This window comes from Tasmannia lanceolata, unplaced genomic scaffold, assembly GCF_043159265.1.
Source record: "Tasmannia lanceolata isolate RefF3 unplaced genomic scaffold, GAP_Taslan_0.1 ptg000025l, whole genome shotgun sequence".
Lineage (NCBI taxonomy): Eukaryota > Viridiplantae > Streptophyta > Magnoliopsida > Canellales > Winteraceae > Tasmannia > Tasmannia lanceolata.
The window spans coordinates 6587694-6606228 of NW_027518702.1; the positions used below are offsets into that span (position 1 = coordinate 6587694).

The 18535-nt window shown below is 38.1% G+C and overlaps 1 protein-coding gene and 1 pseudogene across 1 annotated transcript; both read left to right on the forward strand.

Annotated features, from left to right (window-relative positions):
- The first annotated feature begins 11168 nt into the window (after nucleotides 1-11168).
- LOC143857594 (mogroside I-E synthase pseudogene) lies at nucleotides 11169-11759 on the forward strand (annotated as a pseudogene).
- Nucleotides 11760-14184: 2425 nt separating this feature from the next.
- Nucleotides 14185-17714, forward strand: LOC143858134 (mogroside I-E synthase-like). Its single transcript, XM_077368767.1, has 2 exons — nucleotides 14185-14988; nucleotides 16588-17714. Exons 1-2 carry the CDS (start codon nucleotides 14365-14367, stop codon nucleotides 17317-17319), a joined length of 1356 nt encoding a protein of 451 aa, XP_077224882.1. The 5' UTR covers nucleotides 14185-14364; the 3' UTR covers nucleotides 17320-17714.
- The last annotated feature ends 821 nt before the right edge of the window (nucleotides 17715-18535 follow it).

Here is an 18535-nt window from a genome sequence, read left to right on the forward strand (position 1 = left end):
ATAAAACTCAACCATTCACAGATTATCAGTTTCTCTTTTCAACTCTGAGAACCATGTCTCTTTTGAAGGCCTGTAAAAAAACAATTCCCATGTGTGCATACTAAAAGATTGACATACATGATTTATTGGATTCCTAGAAGCAAACTCTTGGCTAATGAAGGAATCACTGTTCCATCTTCACCGGTCAATGTGCAAACAGAAAGGAGCTGTTGTTAACAAATACCAAGGCTCCATCACCATTGCCACAGCTCCTTAAATTTCTTTAAAGGTTCTACAAAAACTTAGTTATGGATGGTTTCCACTTTTTTAAATTGCTACTAACATGTGAGACCAAGCCTAGGAAGGGTTATACCATGAATTGATTGTAGGCCCCGTACTTCAGCATTACGGGACAATGTTTAATTGTGTCTACACTAGCTTTCGATTTTTTAATTTAATTTTCTTTTCTTTTCTTCACTTTCTATTTTGTTCTTTTATTATTTATAGAAATTAAAGTTAAGAACACATGTATACATTACTTAATGTCAGGTCTAGACTCTAGACTCTAGAGTAATCAGAGCAATAAGATATGCTGCTGAACTCCAAGTAACTCAGGAAAGAGGCAAACAAGAAGTAAAGGATCATGCCAAGAAGTAAGCACCTCACCTGTCAATGTACCAACAGAAAGACAAAGAAATATGACTTCAAAGATTCCTCAAAAAATATTCTATTGCTATTTGTAATGCTACGGGAGGAATCACCATTCTATCTTCACAAGTCAATGTACCAACAAAAAAGACACTAATTAAATTAACAACTATAGAGCCCTCATCATCATAGCTTCAGATTCCTCAGTAACTAAAAGATATATACATAGTGAACATGGTTCTCCATTTCTACCTCAAGCCAGTGTACTTGGTTATCATTCCAGTCCAACAACATGACTATTTATCCTTTTAACTCTGTAGTCACCCAAAAACGGATGCAAATTGAAACAAATCCTTTAGTTCTTAGATATTTCATGCATTCTTGCCACTACCTCCATTCGTGATCCTCCAAAATCTGGATCTTCAGATCATTGACTCACACGTTTACATTGACAGTTTTTCACCCCTAAACTAACCACCAAAAAGACTATGAAATTTTTTTCTTGCCGTGTTTAAACAAGACTCTACTCTACCCTATCTTTCCATCCATTTACTCTTCCATTGAAGGTAGCAATGTGACCTTTTCTACTAAATGTGTCATACACGGCTCAAAAAACTTAAAAGAAAATTTTTGGAGCATTTGCTAGATTGAAACCTAACTACTTGTTGGAAGTTCTCAATAATATTGCGATACAAAACATAACTTCCTTGTTATGAAACAGCCCTCACTTTGTAAACTTCTTAATCACTTCTCCTTTCTGTTTCTATTTGTTTTTAATGGGGAGGTTCGTATCTGTTTCTATTTGTTTATCATTAATAATATATAAGAACATTTTTCAGTTCTTCTCTTAGGTCCTTTCAAAGAGCTAATACCAAGAAAATTATCTAATAACATTTTCCAGTTCTCTTATACTCAGTTAGGATTGCAAGAAAAATCTTTCTTGCATAAATTCTTTCTCGAGAACCTTTTTTCCTTTCCACAATTTAGAGGGAGATTACATAACTATGGTTAATTAAGAGGGACAAGATAAAAAATTGAAGGTCCCTCTAAATAAAAATTGAATAGGGTAAGTTCAACTTATCTTTTTTAGTGTAAAAAAGTAGCAAAATTTAGAAATATTTTTCCTTTCCAAACTTTTCCAGAAAATTCTTGCAATCCAAACATGGCCTTAGGTTATGTCAAGAGCTGCCAAGAACTGTTATTAGGATTCGACTGAAGGAAATCCCTAAAATCCGAAGCCCGGTATCGGTATTAGAACTAAAGAATTACTACAATAGGAAGCTAATACAAACAAAATTAGATTAAAAATTAAACTAAACAGGTTGAATTGCACATCCTCATAGAACCCAAAAAAAACACCAATCCAACCTTTTTCACCAACAATATGATGAATCCGACAACAACCCATCAAACCTAATTCAAAAACCCTAGATTTTTTCTATTCAAATAATCAAAACCCAGATGGGAAAAACCAAAATTCAAACCAATCCAACCGTTTTCACCAACAATATGATGAATCCCAGAACAACCCACCAAACCTAATTAAAAAACCCTAGATTTTTTCTACTCAAATAATCAAAACCCAGATGGGAAAAACCAAAATTCAAACCAATCCAACCGTTTACAACAACAATATGATGAATCCCAGAACAACCGATCAAACCTAATCCAAAAACCCTAGTTTTTTTCTACTCAAATAATCAAAACCCAGATGGGAAAAACCTAAATTCTCCACAGAATCCAATCAAAAGCAACAAGAACAATCAAACGGACAAAGAGCCGTACCTCCAGCATCCGATTTTCCTACTCCAAGTTCATCTGCAGAGTAGATGGTGAGTCCATCTAGGGTTTTATGCCTCGGCCGAGGTTCTGGATTGAAAATTCCATCTCCTTTTGAAGAAACCTTGTTCTCCTTCTTGTTTTTCTTCTTTGTCTTTGTATCCTTCAGGGGTTTCGTATTCGCGTCTTTAGCTGCTTCTTTTTCTTCTCCTTTTTGTTTTGTGTCTGATTTTTTACTCTTCTTCTTGGAGGAGAAGATTTCTTCAATTTCTTGGCCTAGTTTTTGCTTTCTTGAAATGGGTTTTTGTTGCGTAGGAGTCGCCTCCGCCTCGGTAGTGGTTTTTTTGGCCATGGAATGAACTGAATATCTCTTGGGTATGATGGTGGCCATACAAACCCGTATTTATCAAAAAGTAGGGTATTGCACACTCCATAGGATGATCCAAACCGTCCATTTGTAGCTATGACCTAAAATCATTTCAATAGGATGATCCTAACCCTCCGATCTATTAAAGTTTCCAAATGTGCAGTCCCTCAATCGATCAAGTAGATAACATACCTATATCCACTCGGTCGGCCTAGAAAACAAATTTGTCTATCGAGTAGATAACATATCTATATCCACTCGGTCGGCCTAGAAAACAAATTTGTGGAGGTTTATACCAGCCGATTTTAACCTCGACAAATCAAAGGGTTGGGATGATCCTATGGAACTGATTTTATTTTTTTTCACACCCTATCTATGTCCGTGCCCATCAAATTAATGGTTTGTATCACGTGAACAATGTGGGTCTCCACTATATTTTGGGCCGATTTTAGCCACCAAGCCCACCTATGAGATAGGACTTTTTGGTTATTGTGGATTGTCTCCAATCACCTAAATCAAGGTGAGACAATCACTTGTAATCCTTGTATCCTAAATCAAAATATATGGAAATTTTCATCGTTAAATGCAAACTTTTCTATTTAAATATAACATGAGTTTTCAAAATGCGTATATGCTATTGCATGATGATATATTATCTTTCAGGAGAATTTATACAGATCGGAGGGTTAGGATCATCCTATGGAAATGATTTTTGGGGCACAACCTATTTATATTGGAGTCTGTTTTGAATCAGTTCTCCAATTTGGAGAATGCAGACATGGTCCTTGTTAACAGTTTTGAGAAGCTGGAGGGTGAGTGGGTCTTAATTTTATTGTAATTTTTTTTCTGGTGCATATGGGATAAAATTATTCAGGCTATGTTTTTTTTTTTTGGATTTTAAGAACCGAGTGTGAGTCCTAACTGATTATTGGACTCAAAATTAATAGGGGTGTCCATTCGGTTTTAACCGAACCGAATAGACCGAACCGAAATAACCGAACCTAATTCGGTTAATTAAAAATGGGAACCGAAACCGAAACTGAATTGCTCCCAACCGAAATAACCGAAACTGAATAAATATTTCGGTTTTTCCGGTTAGTTCGGTAAAAACCGAATAAACAATCAGTTGCTGTTGAAAAAATGATTTCCAAGAAAAAGGCATGCATGACTTCACAACTGCAATTTCTTTTGTTTTAATTTCTAGCACAACAGCACACTTGACACAAATACAACTATACAAGGTACTCTCTTTAATCTATATAAGAGAAATTATATGGTTGTCGACCGTCAAGTCCCGTGTATAGAGAAATTATATGGTTGTCGACCGTCAAGTCCCGTGAAGGTGGTGACGTGGTGTGTCAGATGTACTACTACCCTTGATATTTGATCCAACAGCAGCCTCTTAAAAAGTGGGTTGCTGTTGGATCAAATATCAAGGGTGGTACCGTTTTGACGGTACTTGACAGAATGACAGTCGGGCACCATATAAAAACTCTTTATGTAAATGAACATTTAACAAGAGAATTTTGAACAGAAATGAATGTGAATGAAAAGCTTAAAGCTATATAGGAATTGAAACAATATTCATTTATTTTTAATTTTATTTTTTATCTTTTTCTGAAAGATATTGACTTCCATTCAAAAAAAGATCTTTATATAATTCACACCATGCATCATAGAAACAGATAAACATAAATAATGTGAAGACAGATTTGTGTAGATTACAACTATAAGAACTATTACATATATCTTGCTAATTTTTACAAGCACCACTCAAATATATTGATTAAATAGGCCACAGTAAAAGACCAATATCCTAGACAACAAAGAGAACAGCTTTGCTGACAAATGCAGTTAGCCAGTTAATGAAAATCATATGAAGCATCAAGTCCAACTTTTTGACAAAGATCATCTCAAAGCCACCAATATGAGCTTAGACTAGAAAACAGTTTCACACCATTGACAAAAACATTTGAGAGGCATTTGGTGTTCAGAATCATCTTTTGGCATTGGAAGAAAAAACCAACTTGAAAACCAATTCTAGTCTACTCCATCATCACGTTTAAAATTCAATCAAGATCTTGAAAAACTCATTGATTCATATCGACTTGGGTGACTAGTTAGGTTGAGTAACTCGATACTTTTAAAACCAAAAGTCTCAATACATAACTCAGAAAGAAAAAAAATTAGATTGTACCATAAGCATGTTAAACACAAACTACTCAAGATCTTACCAGAAAAACTCATTGATTCATATCGACTTGGGTGACTAGTTAGATTGAGTAACTCGATACTTTTAAAACCAAAAGACTCAATACATAACTCAGAAAGAAAAAAAATCAGATTGTACCATAAGCATGTTAAATACAAACTACTCAAGATCTTACCAGAACAAGTTTCAAGTTTTTAACCTTCGACCAAAAGGTCATAATATTCAATGATCAGAACCCCCATTTAGAAGTGGAAGAGAGGTAGTTGGACATATCACCAAAAACCACCTACTTACCAAATATCACGTATCTCCCAGGCTCATTTTTTACTATGCCAAGGAAATGATTTTTCAGTGTAGTATCTGGGAAAAGAACTGCCGGGACCTCAGGATTGCTAGTTTCAACAAACTGAATTTCGTTATTAGTAGTTGCTGCTTTCACAAATTCTTCATATTCGGGTCCCTGCAAAAGATCTGACCTAATTAAACCAAATTCAGTAGTACAAGAGATAGGCATAAGTGATAAGACTTATTTGATGGCCAAAATTTACGTGCATGCAATTTCACTACGATTAGAATGGAATATTTAAAATTAAAATACTTAAAAACTCAACAAAACCAGATAGGGCTGATCTTGAAGATAAAAGATTCTGGACGAGAGTAGTAGACACCTAAATACAATGGAAGTCAGCAACAAAACAAAAAAAATCATTAAAAAATATAATGGAAGCCAGCAAGCTGGGTTTTGGTGTAGAAACTTTATCCATTATTTGTGTCTTTAACTCGCATGTGTGCTCAGAGAAAAAATGGAAAGGCTACTTACCTTGTCTTTTCCTTTTTAATTGGCTGCTGAGAACGTTTTGGGAATTGTAATAGCTTTTGACAGCGGCTTAAATAATAAAAGACAAGTTCAGTTTGTCTCGTTATCAAAATATGGTAGTGGGAATATCAGTAGCCTAATGGAAAATATCAAAATTGACAATACAGAAGTTAATTTAGATGCAAGATCATGTTCTACACTAATTTGTTCGCAAAATCTAGGTCAAAGAGTGGTGAGATGAGCCCGTTGTTATAAAATTTTGCACTTATTTCCATGGCTAAGCAAGAACAGAGACTGTAGAATACTCCTGCATTCAATTTAGATGCCCTTCTAGAACTTATAAGACATAATAAACTTGCTACCCTTCCTTTTCCATAAACTTTCCAAGGCAAAGATACTTTGGATCAAACCTGAAAATCATAAACCTCAGGCTTCAAAGATCTTTAGTTGAAGAAACATCCCCAAGGACCCCAACGACCCCAATGTTTGAAAATTTTGCAAATAAGAAAACAAATATTAAAAAAAAACAAGTTCCAAGTCAAAAAATAAAATAAATAGAACACAATGAAAAATTTAAAAATAAAGAAAACAAATTTAACATTTTCAATTGTTTCAAGATCCTCTAAAGCTTCTTCAACATTAACCGAAGATGATCGGAGCCAATCTTGACAACATATAAGAGCTTGTACAATCTTAGGAGTCAAAGAACTCCTAAATGTATCAAGAACACGTCCTCCCGTGCTAAATGTAGACTCCGAGGCAACAGTAGAGATGGGAACCGCCAACACACTTCGAGCCACTTGTGATAAAATAGGAAATCTAGGACTATGAACCTTCCACCACTCTAAAATATCAAAATCATCACTACATTCTTCGGTGTCTTCACTTAAATATCTATCCAACTCTGATTTGTTATCTCCAACACCCGATTCGATCTTGTGCTTCTTATACATTTCTTGCAACACCATCTTCACACATTGTTTCGGTTGTTGAGATTGTGAGTTTTGAGAATTCTCACTTGAAGTTGATTGCCCCAAGTGAACTTGAGGTGTATTGACTGTGTTGATATTGCCCTTGTTGAAGTCATTAGACAATTCATATATGGCATCAAACACTCCCCCCCCCCCCCAACTCTTTTCCTTTTTCATCTCCATACATTGCGATAAGTGCAAACTTCACAAATTCCAATTTATGTCGGGGGTCAAGAACAACCGCTATATAATTATCTTATTCATCTTATCAACGTCTCCCCAATACTTATCATACTTTTCTTTCATTCTTATGGCCATCATTACCAACTCAAAGTCTTCACTCTCTCTCCATTGTTTTAAAAGGCATTCAACCTCGCTAATTTCATGAAAAAAAGTATTAGATGTAACATACAAGGAGCCTGAAACCCGTATGGTGAGCTCATAAAAGTTTTGAAGTAAGGTCGCCATTCTTCTCACGTTTTTCCAATCTTCACAATCGGGCTTCCTAATCCCATTCTCATTCCCTGAATCAAGTTCACTACTAAAGAAAGGATCTTGATCATCATACTTATCAAATGCCTTTTCAAATTTTTCAGTTGTACTCAACATCAAGTAAGTTGAATTCCATCTAGTAGCAACATCTAAACACAAGAAGCTCTTGCTTTGGATTCTTTCGGTCTCAACACACTCTTTGAAGACTTTCAACCTTGCTGGAGAACTCCTCACATATTTAACCGCCGCTCGAACCCGTTCAACTGAAATTTCCACCTCTTTCAAGCCATCACTCACAACTAGATTAATGATGTGTGCAATACATCTCATATGGAGGTATTTTCCTTGTAGAACACTAGACCCCCAATTAACAATTCTTCTCCTCAGGTAACCAACCGCAACATCATTAGAACTTGCATTATCTACGGTAATGGTGAACACTTTATCAATCGCCCACTCAAGTAAACACTTCTCAACCGCCTTTCCAATGGCCTCACCTTTGTGACTAGAAATTGGACAAAAGTTTATTATCTTTTTGTGCATTTTCCAATCATTATCTATAAAATGAGCTGTGAGACACATATAGTTGATTCTCTGCAAAGAGGACCACGAGTCTGTGGTGAGACAAACTCTTTGACTCGAGTGTTTGAAGAAATTTTTCAACTTCGTCCTCTCATCTAAGAAGAATTGGTAGCAATCCCCCGTAATTGTCGAACGTGATGGGATATGAAACCGAGGACACGCAACCGACATCAAATGTCTAAACCCTTCCTTCTCTACAAATTTGAAAGGAAGCTCATCTACAATAATCATATAGGCCAAGGCATTTCTAATAGCCTCTTGATCAAACCTCCAAGTAGTAAGGGTACGAATACCATCCCCCTCTTGACCCTTGATCTGTTGGTAATTCAACTGTGCTTGTTTTGTGTTTATATTGGCGGGAAACTTTTTACATGAAGGTAGGTGATTCCTAAGTGAGGTAGTTCCATTTCTTTTTGGATCACAAAATAACTCATTCTCACAATAGTTACACTTAGCCTTATGATCACCCTTCTCATTAACAAATTTGGTAAAGTGGTCCCACACATCTGACCTTGGCTTCATCCTCCTTCTCTTACGTGAGGTTGAAATTGTTTGGTTTGAGTCAATGGGGTTTGAAGATTCCTCGCTCAAAATAACATTATGAGCCTCTCCTTCGTGCGACATCTAAGGAGAAAAAGAAATGTACGTCATAAATGCATATCAGAATATCAAACCACTACTCAAATTGCAAGTAAATGGTCACTTTAAACTCAAAAATTGCAACTACATCTCTATGAATAGATTAAAGAAGAAGAAAATGGCTCCAAAATGAGAGCAATGACTAGTACATGCAACTAATTTATAAGAAGAATATGGAGATTTTGAAAGAGACTGCAATCTTTTCTCTATAAAGACTGAAAATAAAAAAAAACTATATACCTGATATTTTTACTGTTTATCTCTTCTCCTTCTCTTTTTCTTGTTCCTCTATAACTTCCCCACAATTGCAGAGTGAAGTTGAGAGAACCCAATCCCACCACTGACCACTGTATCCAATCCAATAACAAAAATTACACAGATGCCACAGTCGAGCTGATTTGGAAATATGTTATTTTCTAGGAGAACTAATTTTGGAACAGGCCTGTAATAGCTATTTTATAGGACAAGAACTAATTTGGAATAGGCATGTAATAGCTACTGTAGGAATTTAAGAATTTAAGGCCCTGTATGATTAGGATTTTGATAACGAATTGAGAATCCAAAACTGATTATTGGACTCAAAATTAAATAAGGACCCGTTTGGATACCTCCCATTTTGTATTTGGATTTCGAATTGAGTTTTGACTTTTGAGTACAAAATGAATAGATCCGACAGCAAAGGGACTAAGGGAGAGGTTGAGGAGCAAAGAGGGTGAAAGAAACTACAAGATCTGTGGATTTCCAATTTCTTATTTCGACAGCATATTTAGAAATCTGATTTTTTCACTGTCAGCTGCTGAATTAGGGATCCAAGATTTTGATCCGATCCAAATTACAATGCAAAAGCCAAAAAGGGCTGCAAATGTGAGAAATCCAAATCAAAAGCTTCTCGGCATCCAAACGGGCAAACGGGCCCTAATCAAGTAATCAGATTTGGACTCACAATCATGTATTCATGTTGTCAATATCCAAAACATACAAAATCAGTTTCTCAAAATCCAAAACATACAAATATACAATCATGTTCTCAAAATCCAAAACAAACAGGGCCTAAAATGGGAAAGAACAAATATTACTTTCAAACATTTTCCCCCTTTCAACTTTCAAGCATGAAAATCAGAAACCCTCAAACCCATATCATAAATTTCCCCCTTTCAAGCATGAAAATGGGAAACCCATATCATAAATTTTTCCCCATTTCAAGCATGAAAATCAGAAACCCATATTATAAATTTCCCCCAAAGAAATTAAAATAAATAAAGGTACATGTTCGAGGTTGAGGACTTGAGCCGTGGAGGTGGAAGAAACGAAGAAGAAAACCCTAGGTTAGGGTCGTCGGATGGTGGACCCGTGGAGCCGTGGTAGGAGTTGAGCCGTGGAGCCGTGGAAAATGGAAACTTGAGCCGTGGAAAACCCGTGGTACGGTGGTAGCCTGGTAGGACTTGAGCCGTGGTGGAGCCGTGGAGCCGTGGAGTAGGGTTGAAACTTGAAAGTGAAACGAAGAAGAAAATGGAAAACCCGTGGTAGCCTGGTACTCTGGTAGGACTTGAGCCGTGGAGCCGTCACCCGTAGTCCCGTAGAGTCGTGGTGGAGGCGTGGAGGCGGTGGTCCGGTGGAGGCTTTCTAAGTGAGAAGGAAGAGATGAGAAGAAAACAGAAAGTGAGAAACCCTAACCTAAGTCCCTAACTCTAAAGGTAAAGTACTCTCACGATTTTTCTTTTCTTTTAACTATAATATTCACCCCTTTTTTACTTGGGACACACCCCATTGGGCATTGACCATTGCTAATTTGCTACTTCACTCACTCCTGGCTGTCCCAAGTGATATAATAATTCGGTTTTTTCGGTCAAACCGAATGTTTTCCACTTAAAACCGAAACCGAAACCGAAAACCGAAATTTGGCTTCCATGAAAACCGAAACCGAACCGATTGATCTTCCAACCGAACCGAAATAACCGAACGAATTCGGTTCGGTCGGTTATTTCGGTTGTAACCGAATAATGCACAGCCCTAAAAATTAAATGTAAATTTGAGTCCAATAATCGGTTTTCAACTCAAATCAGTTTTGAAAATATGAGACAAACAACAAGGCCGTAGATTATGAGCTTGTCTTACTAAGGCCCTGTTCATATTGTGTGCCCCAAACCGACTATTGGCCTCAAAATTAAATGCAATTTTCAGTCCAATAATCAGTTTTAATATTCATTCAGGGGAAATAATATTTCTACTCTCTTGTTCGCCTTTTCCAGGAAATGATTTTCTGATTCTTTTGACAGAAAATGAGCTTAAAATAAAGGGAAATGATATCAGGGCAACCATATTTTGATATTTTCCCGAATCCATCTTGTCTTTTAGTGTTTAAGCAGCTGTCAAAAGGTTGTTAAATTTCCCAAAAAGCTCTCACGAGCCAATTAAAGAAGAAAAGACAACTGGGTTTGTGCAAATATCAAAATAAGGTTGGGCTGATTATAAAAAAAGGCATGGAAATATCATTATGAAATATCTTAATAATCTTCTAACAAGTTTACCTTGTCATGTAATTTCCCAAAGGTGGTAAGCTGGCTGGAGGGGCTTTTGCGAGTAAGGACAATAGGGCCTGCGGTGCCATCCATAGACAATATCATCAATGGTGATGAAAACCACTGCAGTGTCAACCTTTGGGACCCAAATAGCTATACATGCATGAAGTGGCTAGATGCAAGGCCAATTGGGTCAGTTGTCTATGTGGCATTTGGAAGCATAGCAGAATTAGAAGCAGTGCAAAGGGAGGAATTGGCATGGGGCCTTAGAGGGACAAACTACTACTACTTGTGGGTATTGAGGGAGTCAGAGGAGAAAAAGCTTCCTTCCAAGTTTGTGAAGGAGAGAATAGAGAAAGGGTTAGTAGTGAGTTGGTGCCCCCAACTGGAGGTGTTGGCTCACAAGGCCGTGGGTTGCTTTGTGACACATTGTGGGTGGAACTCTATATTGGAGGCACTCAGCCTAGGAGTGCCAATGGTGGCCATGCCACAATGGCCTGACAAACCCACTAATGCTAAGTATATGGAGGAGGTGTGGGGTGTGGGATTGAAAGCTAGGGTTGATGAGAAGAGGGTTGTGAGAAAGGAAGAAGTGGAACAGTCTATAAGAGCAGTGATGGAGGGAGAAAGAGCACAAAAGATTAAGAGGAATGCTTGTAAATGGAGGGAATTGGCAAAAGAGGCACTAGAAAAGGGTGGAAGTTCATATAAGAATATTGAGGAATTTGTAGATAAGCTTTTGAGTAAGATCTGATACTAGTTATCTATTCAACTTTTGTAATAATGCACCTTAATTACTGTTAGTGCGTTTACCCTAAAAGCTTGTCGTTGTCGTATTGAAACTATGTTTTATTGACTTATGACATCTATTGGGTACTTACAGGAGTGTGTAATGCGCTTCTAGACGCACGTCTGTCCTTAGGTAACATCATAGGATAGGTCATGCACGTAGAGATTATGTGGCAGGAAGATATGGCCATCCAGTTCATTGCAGACCTATAATGTTCCTGGTTGGAGTTGAGATTAGACATCTCGTACCTGTACACAACCAACATCGATTCTGTCTCCATACACGTATTGGGGTGGCCTATCTTGGTCACTGGGGTAGTTGACCCTAAGTAGGTGGAATGGGTGCAATGATTGGATCACGTACTGAACTCACTTTATAGAATAACCTATGGACATGGATTTGGATAAGGTTATTTTGTCCAACAGGGCCCTTGGAAATGTCCTTAGAGTTGAGGGGTCATTTTGGTTTGTGGACGCAACTTATGGCTTTGGTCTAACTAACTGTAGTCCAAATAGGATTACCAGAGGGTAGCACTGGGTCATCGGGTAAACTCATGAGATCAATAGTTATTCCCAACAAGGAATCCTCCACCTCTCTTGTAGAGGAAGTTCATTTACACTTTCAATCTCAACTACGCCCTTTAAATAATGACTGGCCAGTCGGTTTGATAAATTATTTATCAAAGGTTTTCTGAAAAGCATTAATTGTTTTCAAAAGGTATTTGCAAATGCATTTGCAGGCCCAAGCTTGATAGATCGAAAGGTATACCATTGAGTGGGCCCAGGGATAATTGATGTCCACCCCCTTAGGACCCAACTCGGTAAATGTAGGATTGGAAGAAGAATATGCACATTGGATGTGCATGTGGTATTTAGATATGATGGTCTTATTCAGGGTAATGCTCTGGTGGGAGCCACTTGCCTAATGCAATCATAGGTTAACTACATTACTTGAAATCGTAGTTGGGCACATGGTGGGCCCTACCAGAATGACCATTGGATCCCTGCGACGATCCCACTCACAACTCGCTCGACCCTTTTGGATTATTAGACAATCCGGGTTTCAGATTTGATTGTACGCGTGGAATGGATTGGATCCACTGTATGTGATACAGGAAGGAGGTGCACCATACATAGCTCGCGTGCATAAACATGTACTAAGGAGGAGATGCACTATATTATGGTGGGTACTTGTTTTAATTAACATGTGCTTAATTAATACTTAAAGCTTATTGGTTGATTCATGTTTAAATCCTATTGATTGGGATTTAAGTGCATTAATTGGGCATGTGCTTAATTAATGCTCAAATATAATTGGATGTGAGTAAAGTGAATCATATTGGCTAAGGCTAGCTTAATTCGCATGTGCAAACCCTCCCTCAGGCGTTAAAACCCTTATGTTCGGGCATCCAAATCCGCAAAATTGGGGTTTTCCCCAAGACCGCAAATTAGCAGATTTTGCCGATTTTTCACATCTTTGAGGAATCCTAACTTCTTCATTTGACCTCCGATTTACACGAGGTTGTATCCAATGGAGAAAGAGTCCTCAGTAGCTAATAATTCACTTCAGTAGAAAAAGAAAGAGATGGGGAATTTGGCTGCAACACTTGGAACACTATAAATAGAATCAAAGAGTGAGTCAGAAAGAAAAGATAACAAAGGCTTCCAAATGTTAAATGCTAAAAAACTGGGTATTGACATGGGAACCCCAAACAAGCATCTTATGCTCATCTTATGCATAGATTTAGAAATTCCATTTTGTCTGAACCTGCTAGGTTCTCTCGGAGGCAATTGATATTATCTCTAAGGGAGATGATCCCCCCTAAGGATAATGCGCCCCCCTTTTAACGTGAATTGTGTTGGGTGGGGGGCTTGTGAAAAAATCATCTCCCTAACTCTAATGGCATTTTCCATATTGACACCATTGATTCGGATCTAAGACGCACTATCGGATTTTATTGCTAGGTCTAGATCGCGATCCCAAATAATTTCAGACCTTAGGATACGGATTCAACGAACATGGTCCGAATCGAATTGTTATGCCCAAATCCAGTTCATTAACATTGGATCCTTTGGATACATCAGATCCTCTAGGGTCCATCAACAGCCCTAATATTATCTATGGTTATAACAGAAACATTCAAAGAAATCAACAAATTAAGTTAATGATTCTGAAAAACTTAGGCGTTCTTAAATGAAAATTCAGAAAAGTTAGAAACCCAAATCCATAAAATCACAGACGCAAAATGCTAGATGAGTAGGATTCTTTGTCGACTGAAGCCAGAATGGATATCTTGGAGGGTTTCTTCAATTTCTTATCCGTCCATTACTCTTTCGAGGGCGAATAAGGAAATAAAAAATTAGGACAATCCAAGGCACAATTATTCTAACTCTAGCCGCAGTATTCTCTAGTCCATTAAGAAAAGACACAGAGACTTAAAACTAATCAAACCAGACAACTGGAGTCAATTAAAATAATCTCCCTCTACTCCTATAAAATGTGACTCCTCCCTTATTCACATTAGTCTACAACAATATATAGACTTCAGAGAAAAAAAAATTATATAGGGATGGAGAAGAAAGAGAAAAGAGATAAAGCCCCCCATGTTCTAGTCCTCCCCTTTCCTGCCCAAGGACACACAAACCCAATGCTCCACTTTGCCAAACGCTTAGCCTCTAAAGGCCTCGAGGTCACACTAGCCTCCACTATGTCCATTACAAAGTTGATGCATTTCGGGCACGGCTTCGTCAAGGTCGAACCTATCTGCGATGAAGAAGGTGCAGCTGACTTCAAACATTTCTTTACCCATGGCTCACAAATGTTAGCCAGTTTTATAGAGAAACATGAATGTGACTCTAAGGATTATTTCTCTTGCATCATTTATGATAGTATTATTCCTTGGGCTCTCGACGTGGCCAAGCGACTCGGCCTATATGGGGGGCCTTTCTTCACGCAGTCGTGCGCCGTGGATGCCATCTACTATCTTGTGCACCAAGGAAAGCTGGCTGCGGAATTGGTAGGGACACCAGTTTCGGCATCTGGGTTGCCTCATTTGGGCATATCAGACCTTCCATCTTTTGTTTCAGCGCCCGAATCCTACCCAGTTGTCTTGGAGTCTCTTTTGGAACAGTTCTCTAATTTGGAGAAGGCAGACTGGGTCTTTGTTAACAGTTTTGAGATGCTGGAAGGTGAGGTGGGTCTTAATTTTATTATACTTCTTTGGTTGGATATGGGATAGTGATTTTTAGGCCCTGTTTGTTTTGGATTTGAAGAACCAACTGTGAGTCCAAAACTGATTATTGGAATCAAAATTAAACATAAATTTGAGGCCAATACTCAGTTTTGGGGTCATTATCAGTTCTTAAAATCCAAAACAAATAGGCCCTTAATTGTATTATGAGGTTGTCTTACTAAGGTCCAGCTTGCTTTGGATTTTGAGAACTGGTTGTGAGTCCAAAACTGATTTTTGGACTCACCATCGGTTCTCAAAAATCAAAGACATTAGGACCTTGGTTTTGAATCTAATAATCAGTTTTGGACTTACAATCTGTTCTCAAAATCCAAGACAATGGGCCATGCTATAATGATTTGACCAAGCAATCCTAAGGCCTTATTCATTTTGGATTTAGACAATTGAATTTGAGTCCAATAAGGTCCAGTTTTGAGTCCAAAAAAGCCCGGTTGGTTTTGAATTTTGAGAATTGATTTTGAGTCCAAAACTGATTATTGGACTCAAAATTAAATGCAATTCTCAGTCCCATAATCAGATTTTGGACTTCTAAGAATCCAAAACGAACAAGGTCCAATGAGTTCTGGACTCAAAATGAATAGAGACTAACTGTTTTATTCATGTATATTTAATGTTAAGCTTTTGGAAAATGATCCACATAATTTTCATTCGAATCTTAAGATGAGTTTTCAGGTTTTGAATGCACTTTGTTTCTCAAATACGATCCATCAACATTATCAAAGGGAGAAAATATTCTTTCAAGAAAAAACAATCACCTGAATATGAAGCGTACTCTAAATTTAAAGAAACATGTAGGAAGCATTTGGGAAGCACGCTTCTTCTAAATTTGGAAAGTGAGAAGAAAATAGCATCGGAAGCAAGTTTTCGGGGAAACGAGCTTGCCATCCAACTAGAAAGGATCCGGTTATTATGGTTATGATCGTCCAGTCAACATGAACGGTCCAGATTGAGACTCCAAAAGTGTCAAATACAAATTATTCACCTTTGATTCAATGCTTCATTCAAGGGAAATGATATTTCTACTCTTCTTCTTTTTCCTTTTCTAGGAAATGATTTCCATGTTATACTTGGTTACTTTTGGCGTATCTATGCCCATTTTAAGCAAAAAATAGGCGTAAAATTTGTTTTATGCCCATTTGTATGTAGGAAGAAACACAAAATTTTATTTTTACACCCATTTTATGTCAAACGAAATAGAGCCATTTCTTCCTACATATTGATGGGTATAAAACTAATTTCACACCCGATGGGTGGAAAATGGGTGTAAAATTTGTTTTACACCCTCTATATATATGTCCAAAGAAACACGACCATTTCTTTCTACATACAAATGGGTGTAAAACAAATAATACACCCATTTTATGTGGAAGAGGGGGCTTAAAAATTGTTTTACACATATTTTACATCGAAAGAGAGAGAGCCATAATGAACAAAGAAAAACAAACGAGGTGAAATGCTAGAAAAGGCATGGAATCTCATTCCCCTTCATTAAATTTCTTAAAAATCTTCTAACTAGTTTACCTTGTCATGTAATTTCTCAAGGTAGTAAGCTGGATGGAGGGACTTTTGCGAGTAAAGACGATCGGGCCCGCGGTGCCATCTGTATACTTAGACAATCTCATCAATGGCGACAACCACTGCGGCGTCGACCTTAGAGACCCAAATAGTTACACATGCATGAAGTGGCTAGATGCAAGGCCAATTGGGTCGGTTGTATATGTGTCATTTGGAAGCCTAGCAGAATTAGAAGCAATGCAAATGGAGGAATTGGCATGGGGGCTTAGAGGGACAAATTACTACTTCTTGTGGGTAGTGAGGGAGTCAGAGGAGAACAAGCTACCTTGTAAGTTTGTGGAGGAGAGAATAGAGAAGGGGATAGTGGTGAGTTGGTGCCCCCAACCGGAGGTGTTGGCTCACAAGGCCGTGGGTTGCTTTGTGACACATTGTGGGTGGAACTCTATATTGGAGGCACTAAGCCTAGGAGTGCCAATGGTGGCCATGCCACAATGGTCTGACCAACCCACTAATGCTAAGTATGTGGGGGAGGTGTGGGGTGTGGGATTGAAAGCTAGGGTTGATGAGAAAAAAGTTGTAAGAAAGGAAGAAGTGGAGCGATCTATAAGAGCAGTGATGGAGGGAGAAAGAGCAGAAGAGATTAAGAGGAATGCTTGTAAATGGAGGGAATTGGCAAAAGAGGCATTAGAAAAGGGTGGAAGTTCAGATAAGAATATTGAGGAATTTGTAGATAAGCTTTTGAGTAAGATTTGGTACTAGTTATCTATTCAACTTTTGTAATAATGCACCTTAATTACTATTAGTGCGTTTACCCTAAAAGCTTGTCGTTGTCGTATTGAAACTAGACCTGGCAAGATCATGTTCATTTTGACTTGGTTGGTGTCGGCAATCATGGCGAAGCTAGAGGGGCTGAAATTCAAATAACCTTCGTAAGGTGGTGTTCAAGGTGAGGATGTGGGGGAACAGTGAGCACCCTATTCATCCTCAAGAAGAGGTTCCAATTCCCAAATTTCAACTGCAAGATAAATTGATACCGTTGTTTGGCCGAAACCCCATCTATTAAGATGATGCACCTGTGCAGCATTGGACAAGACGTGTTCACCTATGTTTAGTAGAAGAACTAATTTGAACATGTTTTCTATTAAATAAATAAAATTTTCTTCTAGATGTGGCATTTTTTCAGTTGTCAAGTACCAGCTAATAATCTTCATTGTTAACGGGGCGAATTTAGTACCGTCCTATGGTGCTCGTGCGTTCATGCACGTATGAGGGTACGACATAGGTGCCTCCCTTGATATTTGATCAAACGAAAACCTCCGAGATAGTCAACTATCGCAGGATCAAATATCAAGAGTTGAATGTGCATGAACGCTCGAACACCATATAAAAACTCTCTCTACATGTGTATATATATATATGCATCCACATGTGTGTGTATACAGATACACACTCCCCGACTCGGAAAGCTTCTGCCTACACCCTCTATCTAAATCATCCGCAATGGCTCCTTATTTCTTGCTCCGAGCTTAACGGTCGCTACGAGACTGTGGGTCTCTCTCTTAGTTATATGTTAAGGCTCTTTCTCGTCGTCAAGGTTTTGATCTTTGAACCAAGCATAGAAATTTTCGATTGACTTGGTGAGTGACCGACTTTCCTCAACTAATGACATAGCGCTCAAGTAGTATGGTTCGGTTGCTACGAACGTTACACCTGCTCTGTGTGGTGTTCTCGAGGAAATGAGGAACAGCTCTGACCTTATGTTCCTCCATGGGCATAAGTCGCGCTTCTCCATGATGATATGGACCCAAGGAGACGAAATGCGGGTCATATGCTACATTATTGCGAATTCTCATAAACGACGGCACTCTGTAAATACATTGTTTATTCCAGAGATTCTCATTCCATAGATCGATGGACTGATGTCGCTCCTGAAATTGTACTACCCAATCTCTTCTTTCTTCCATTGTTCTTTCTT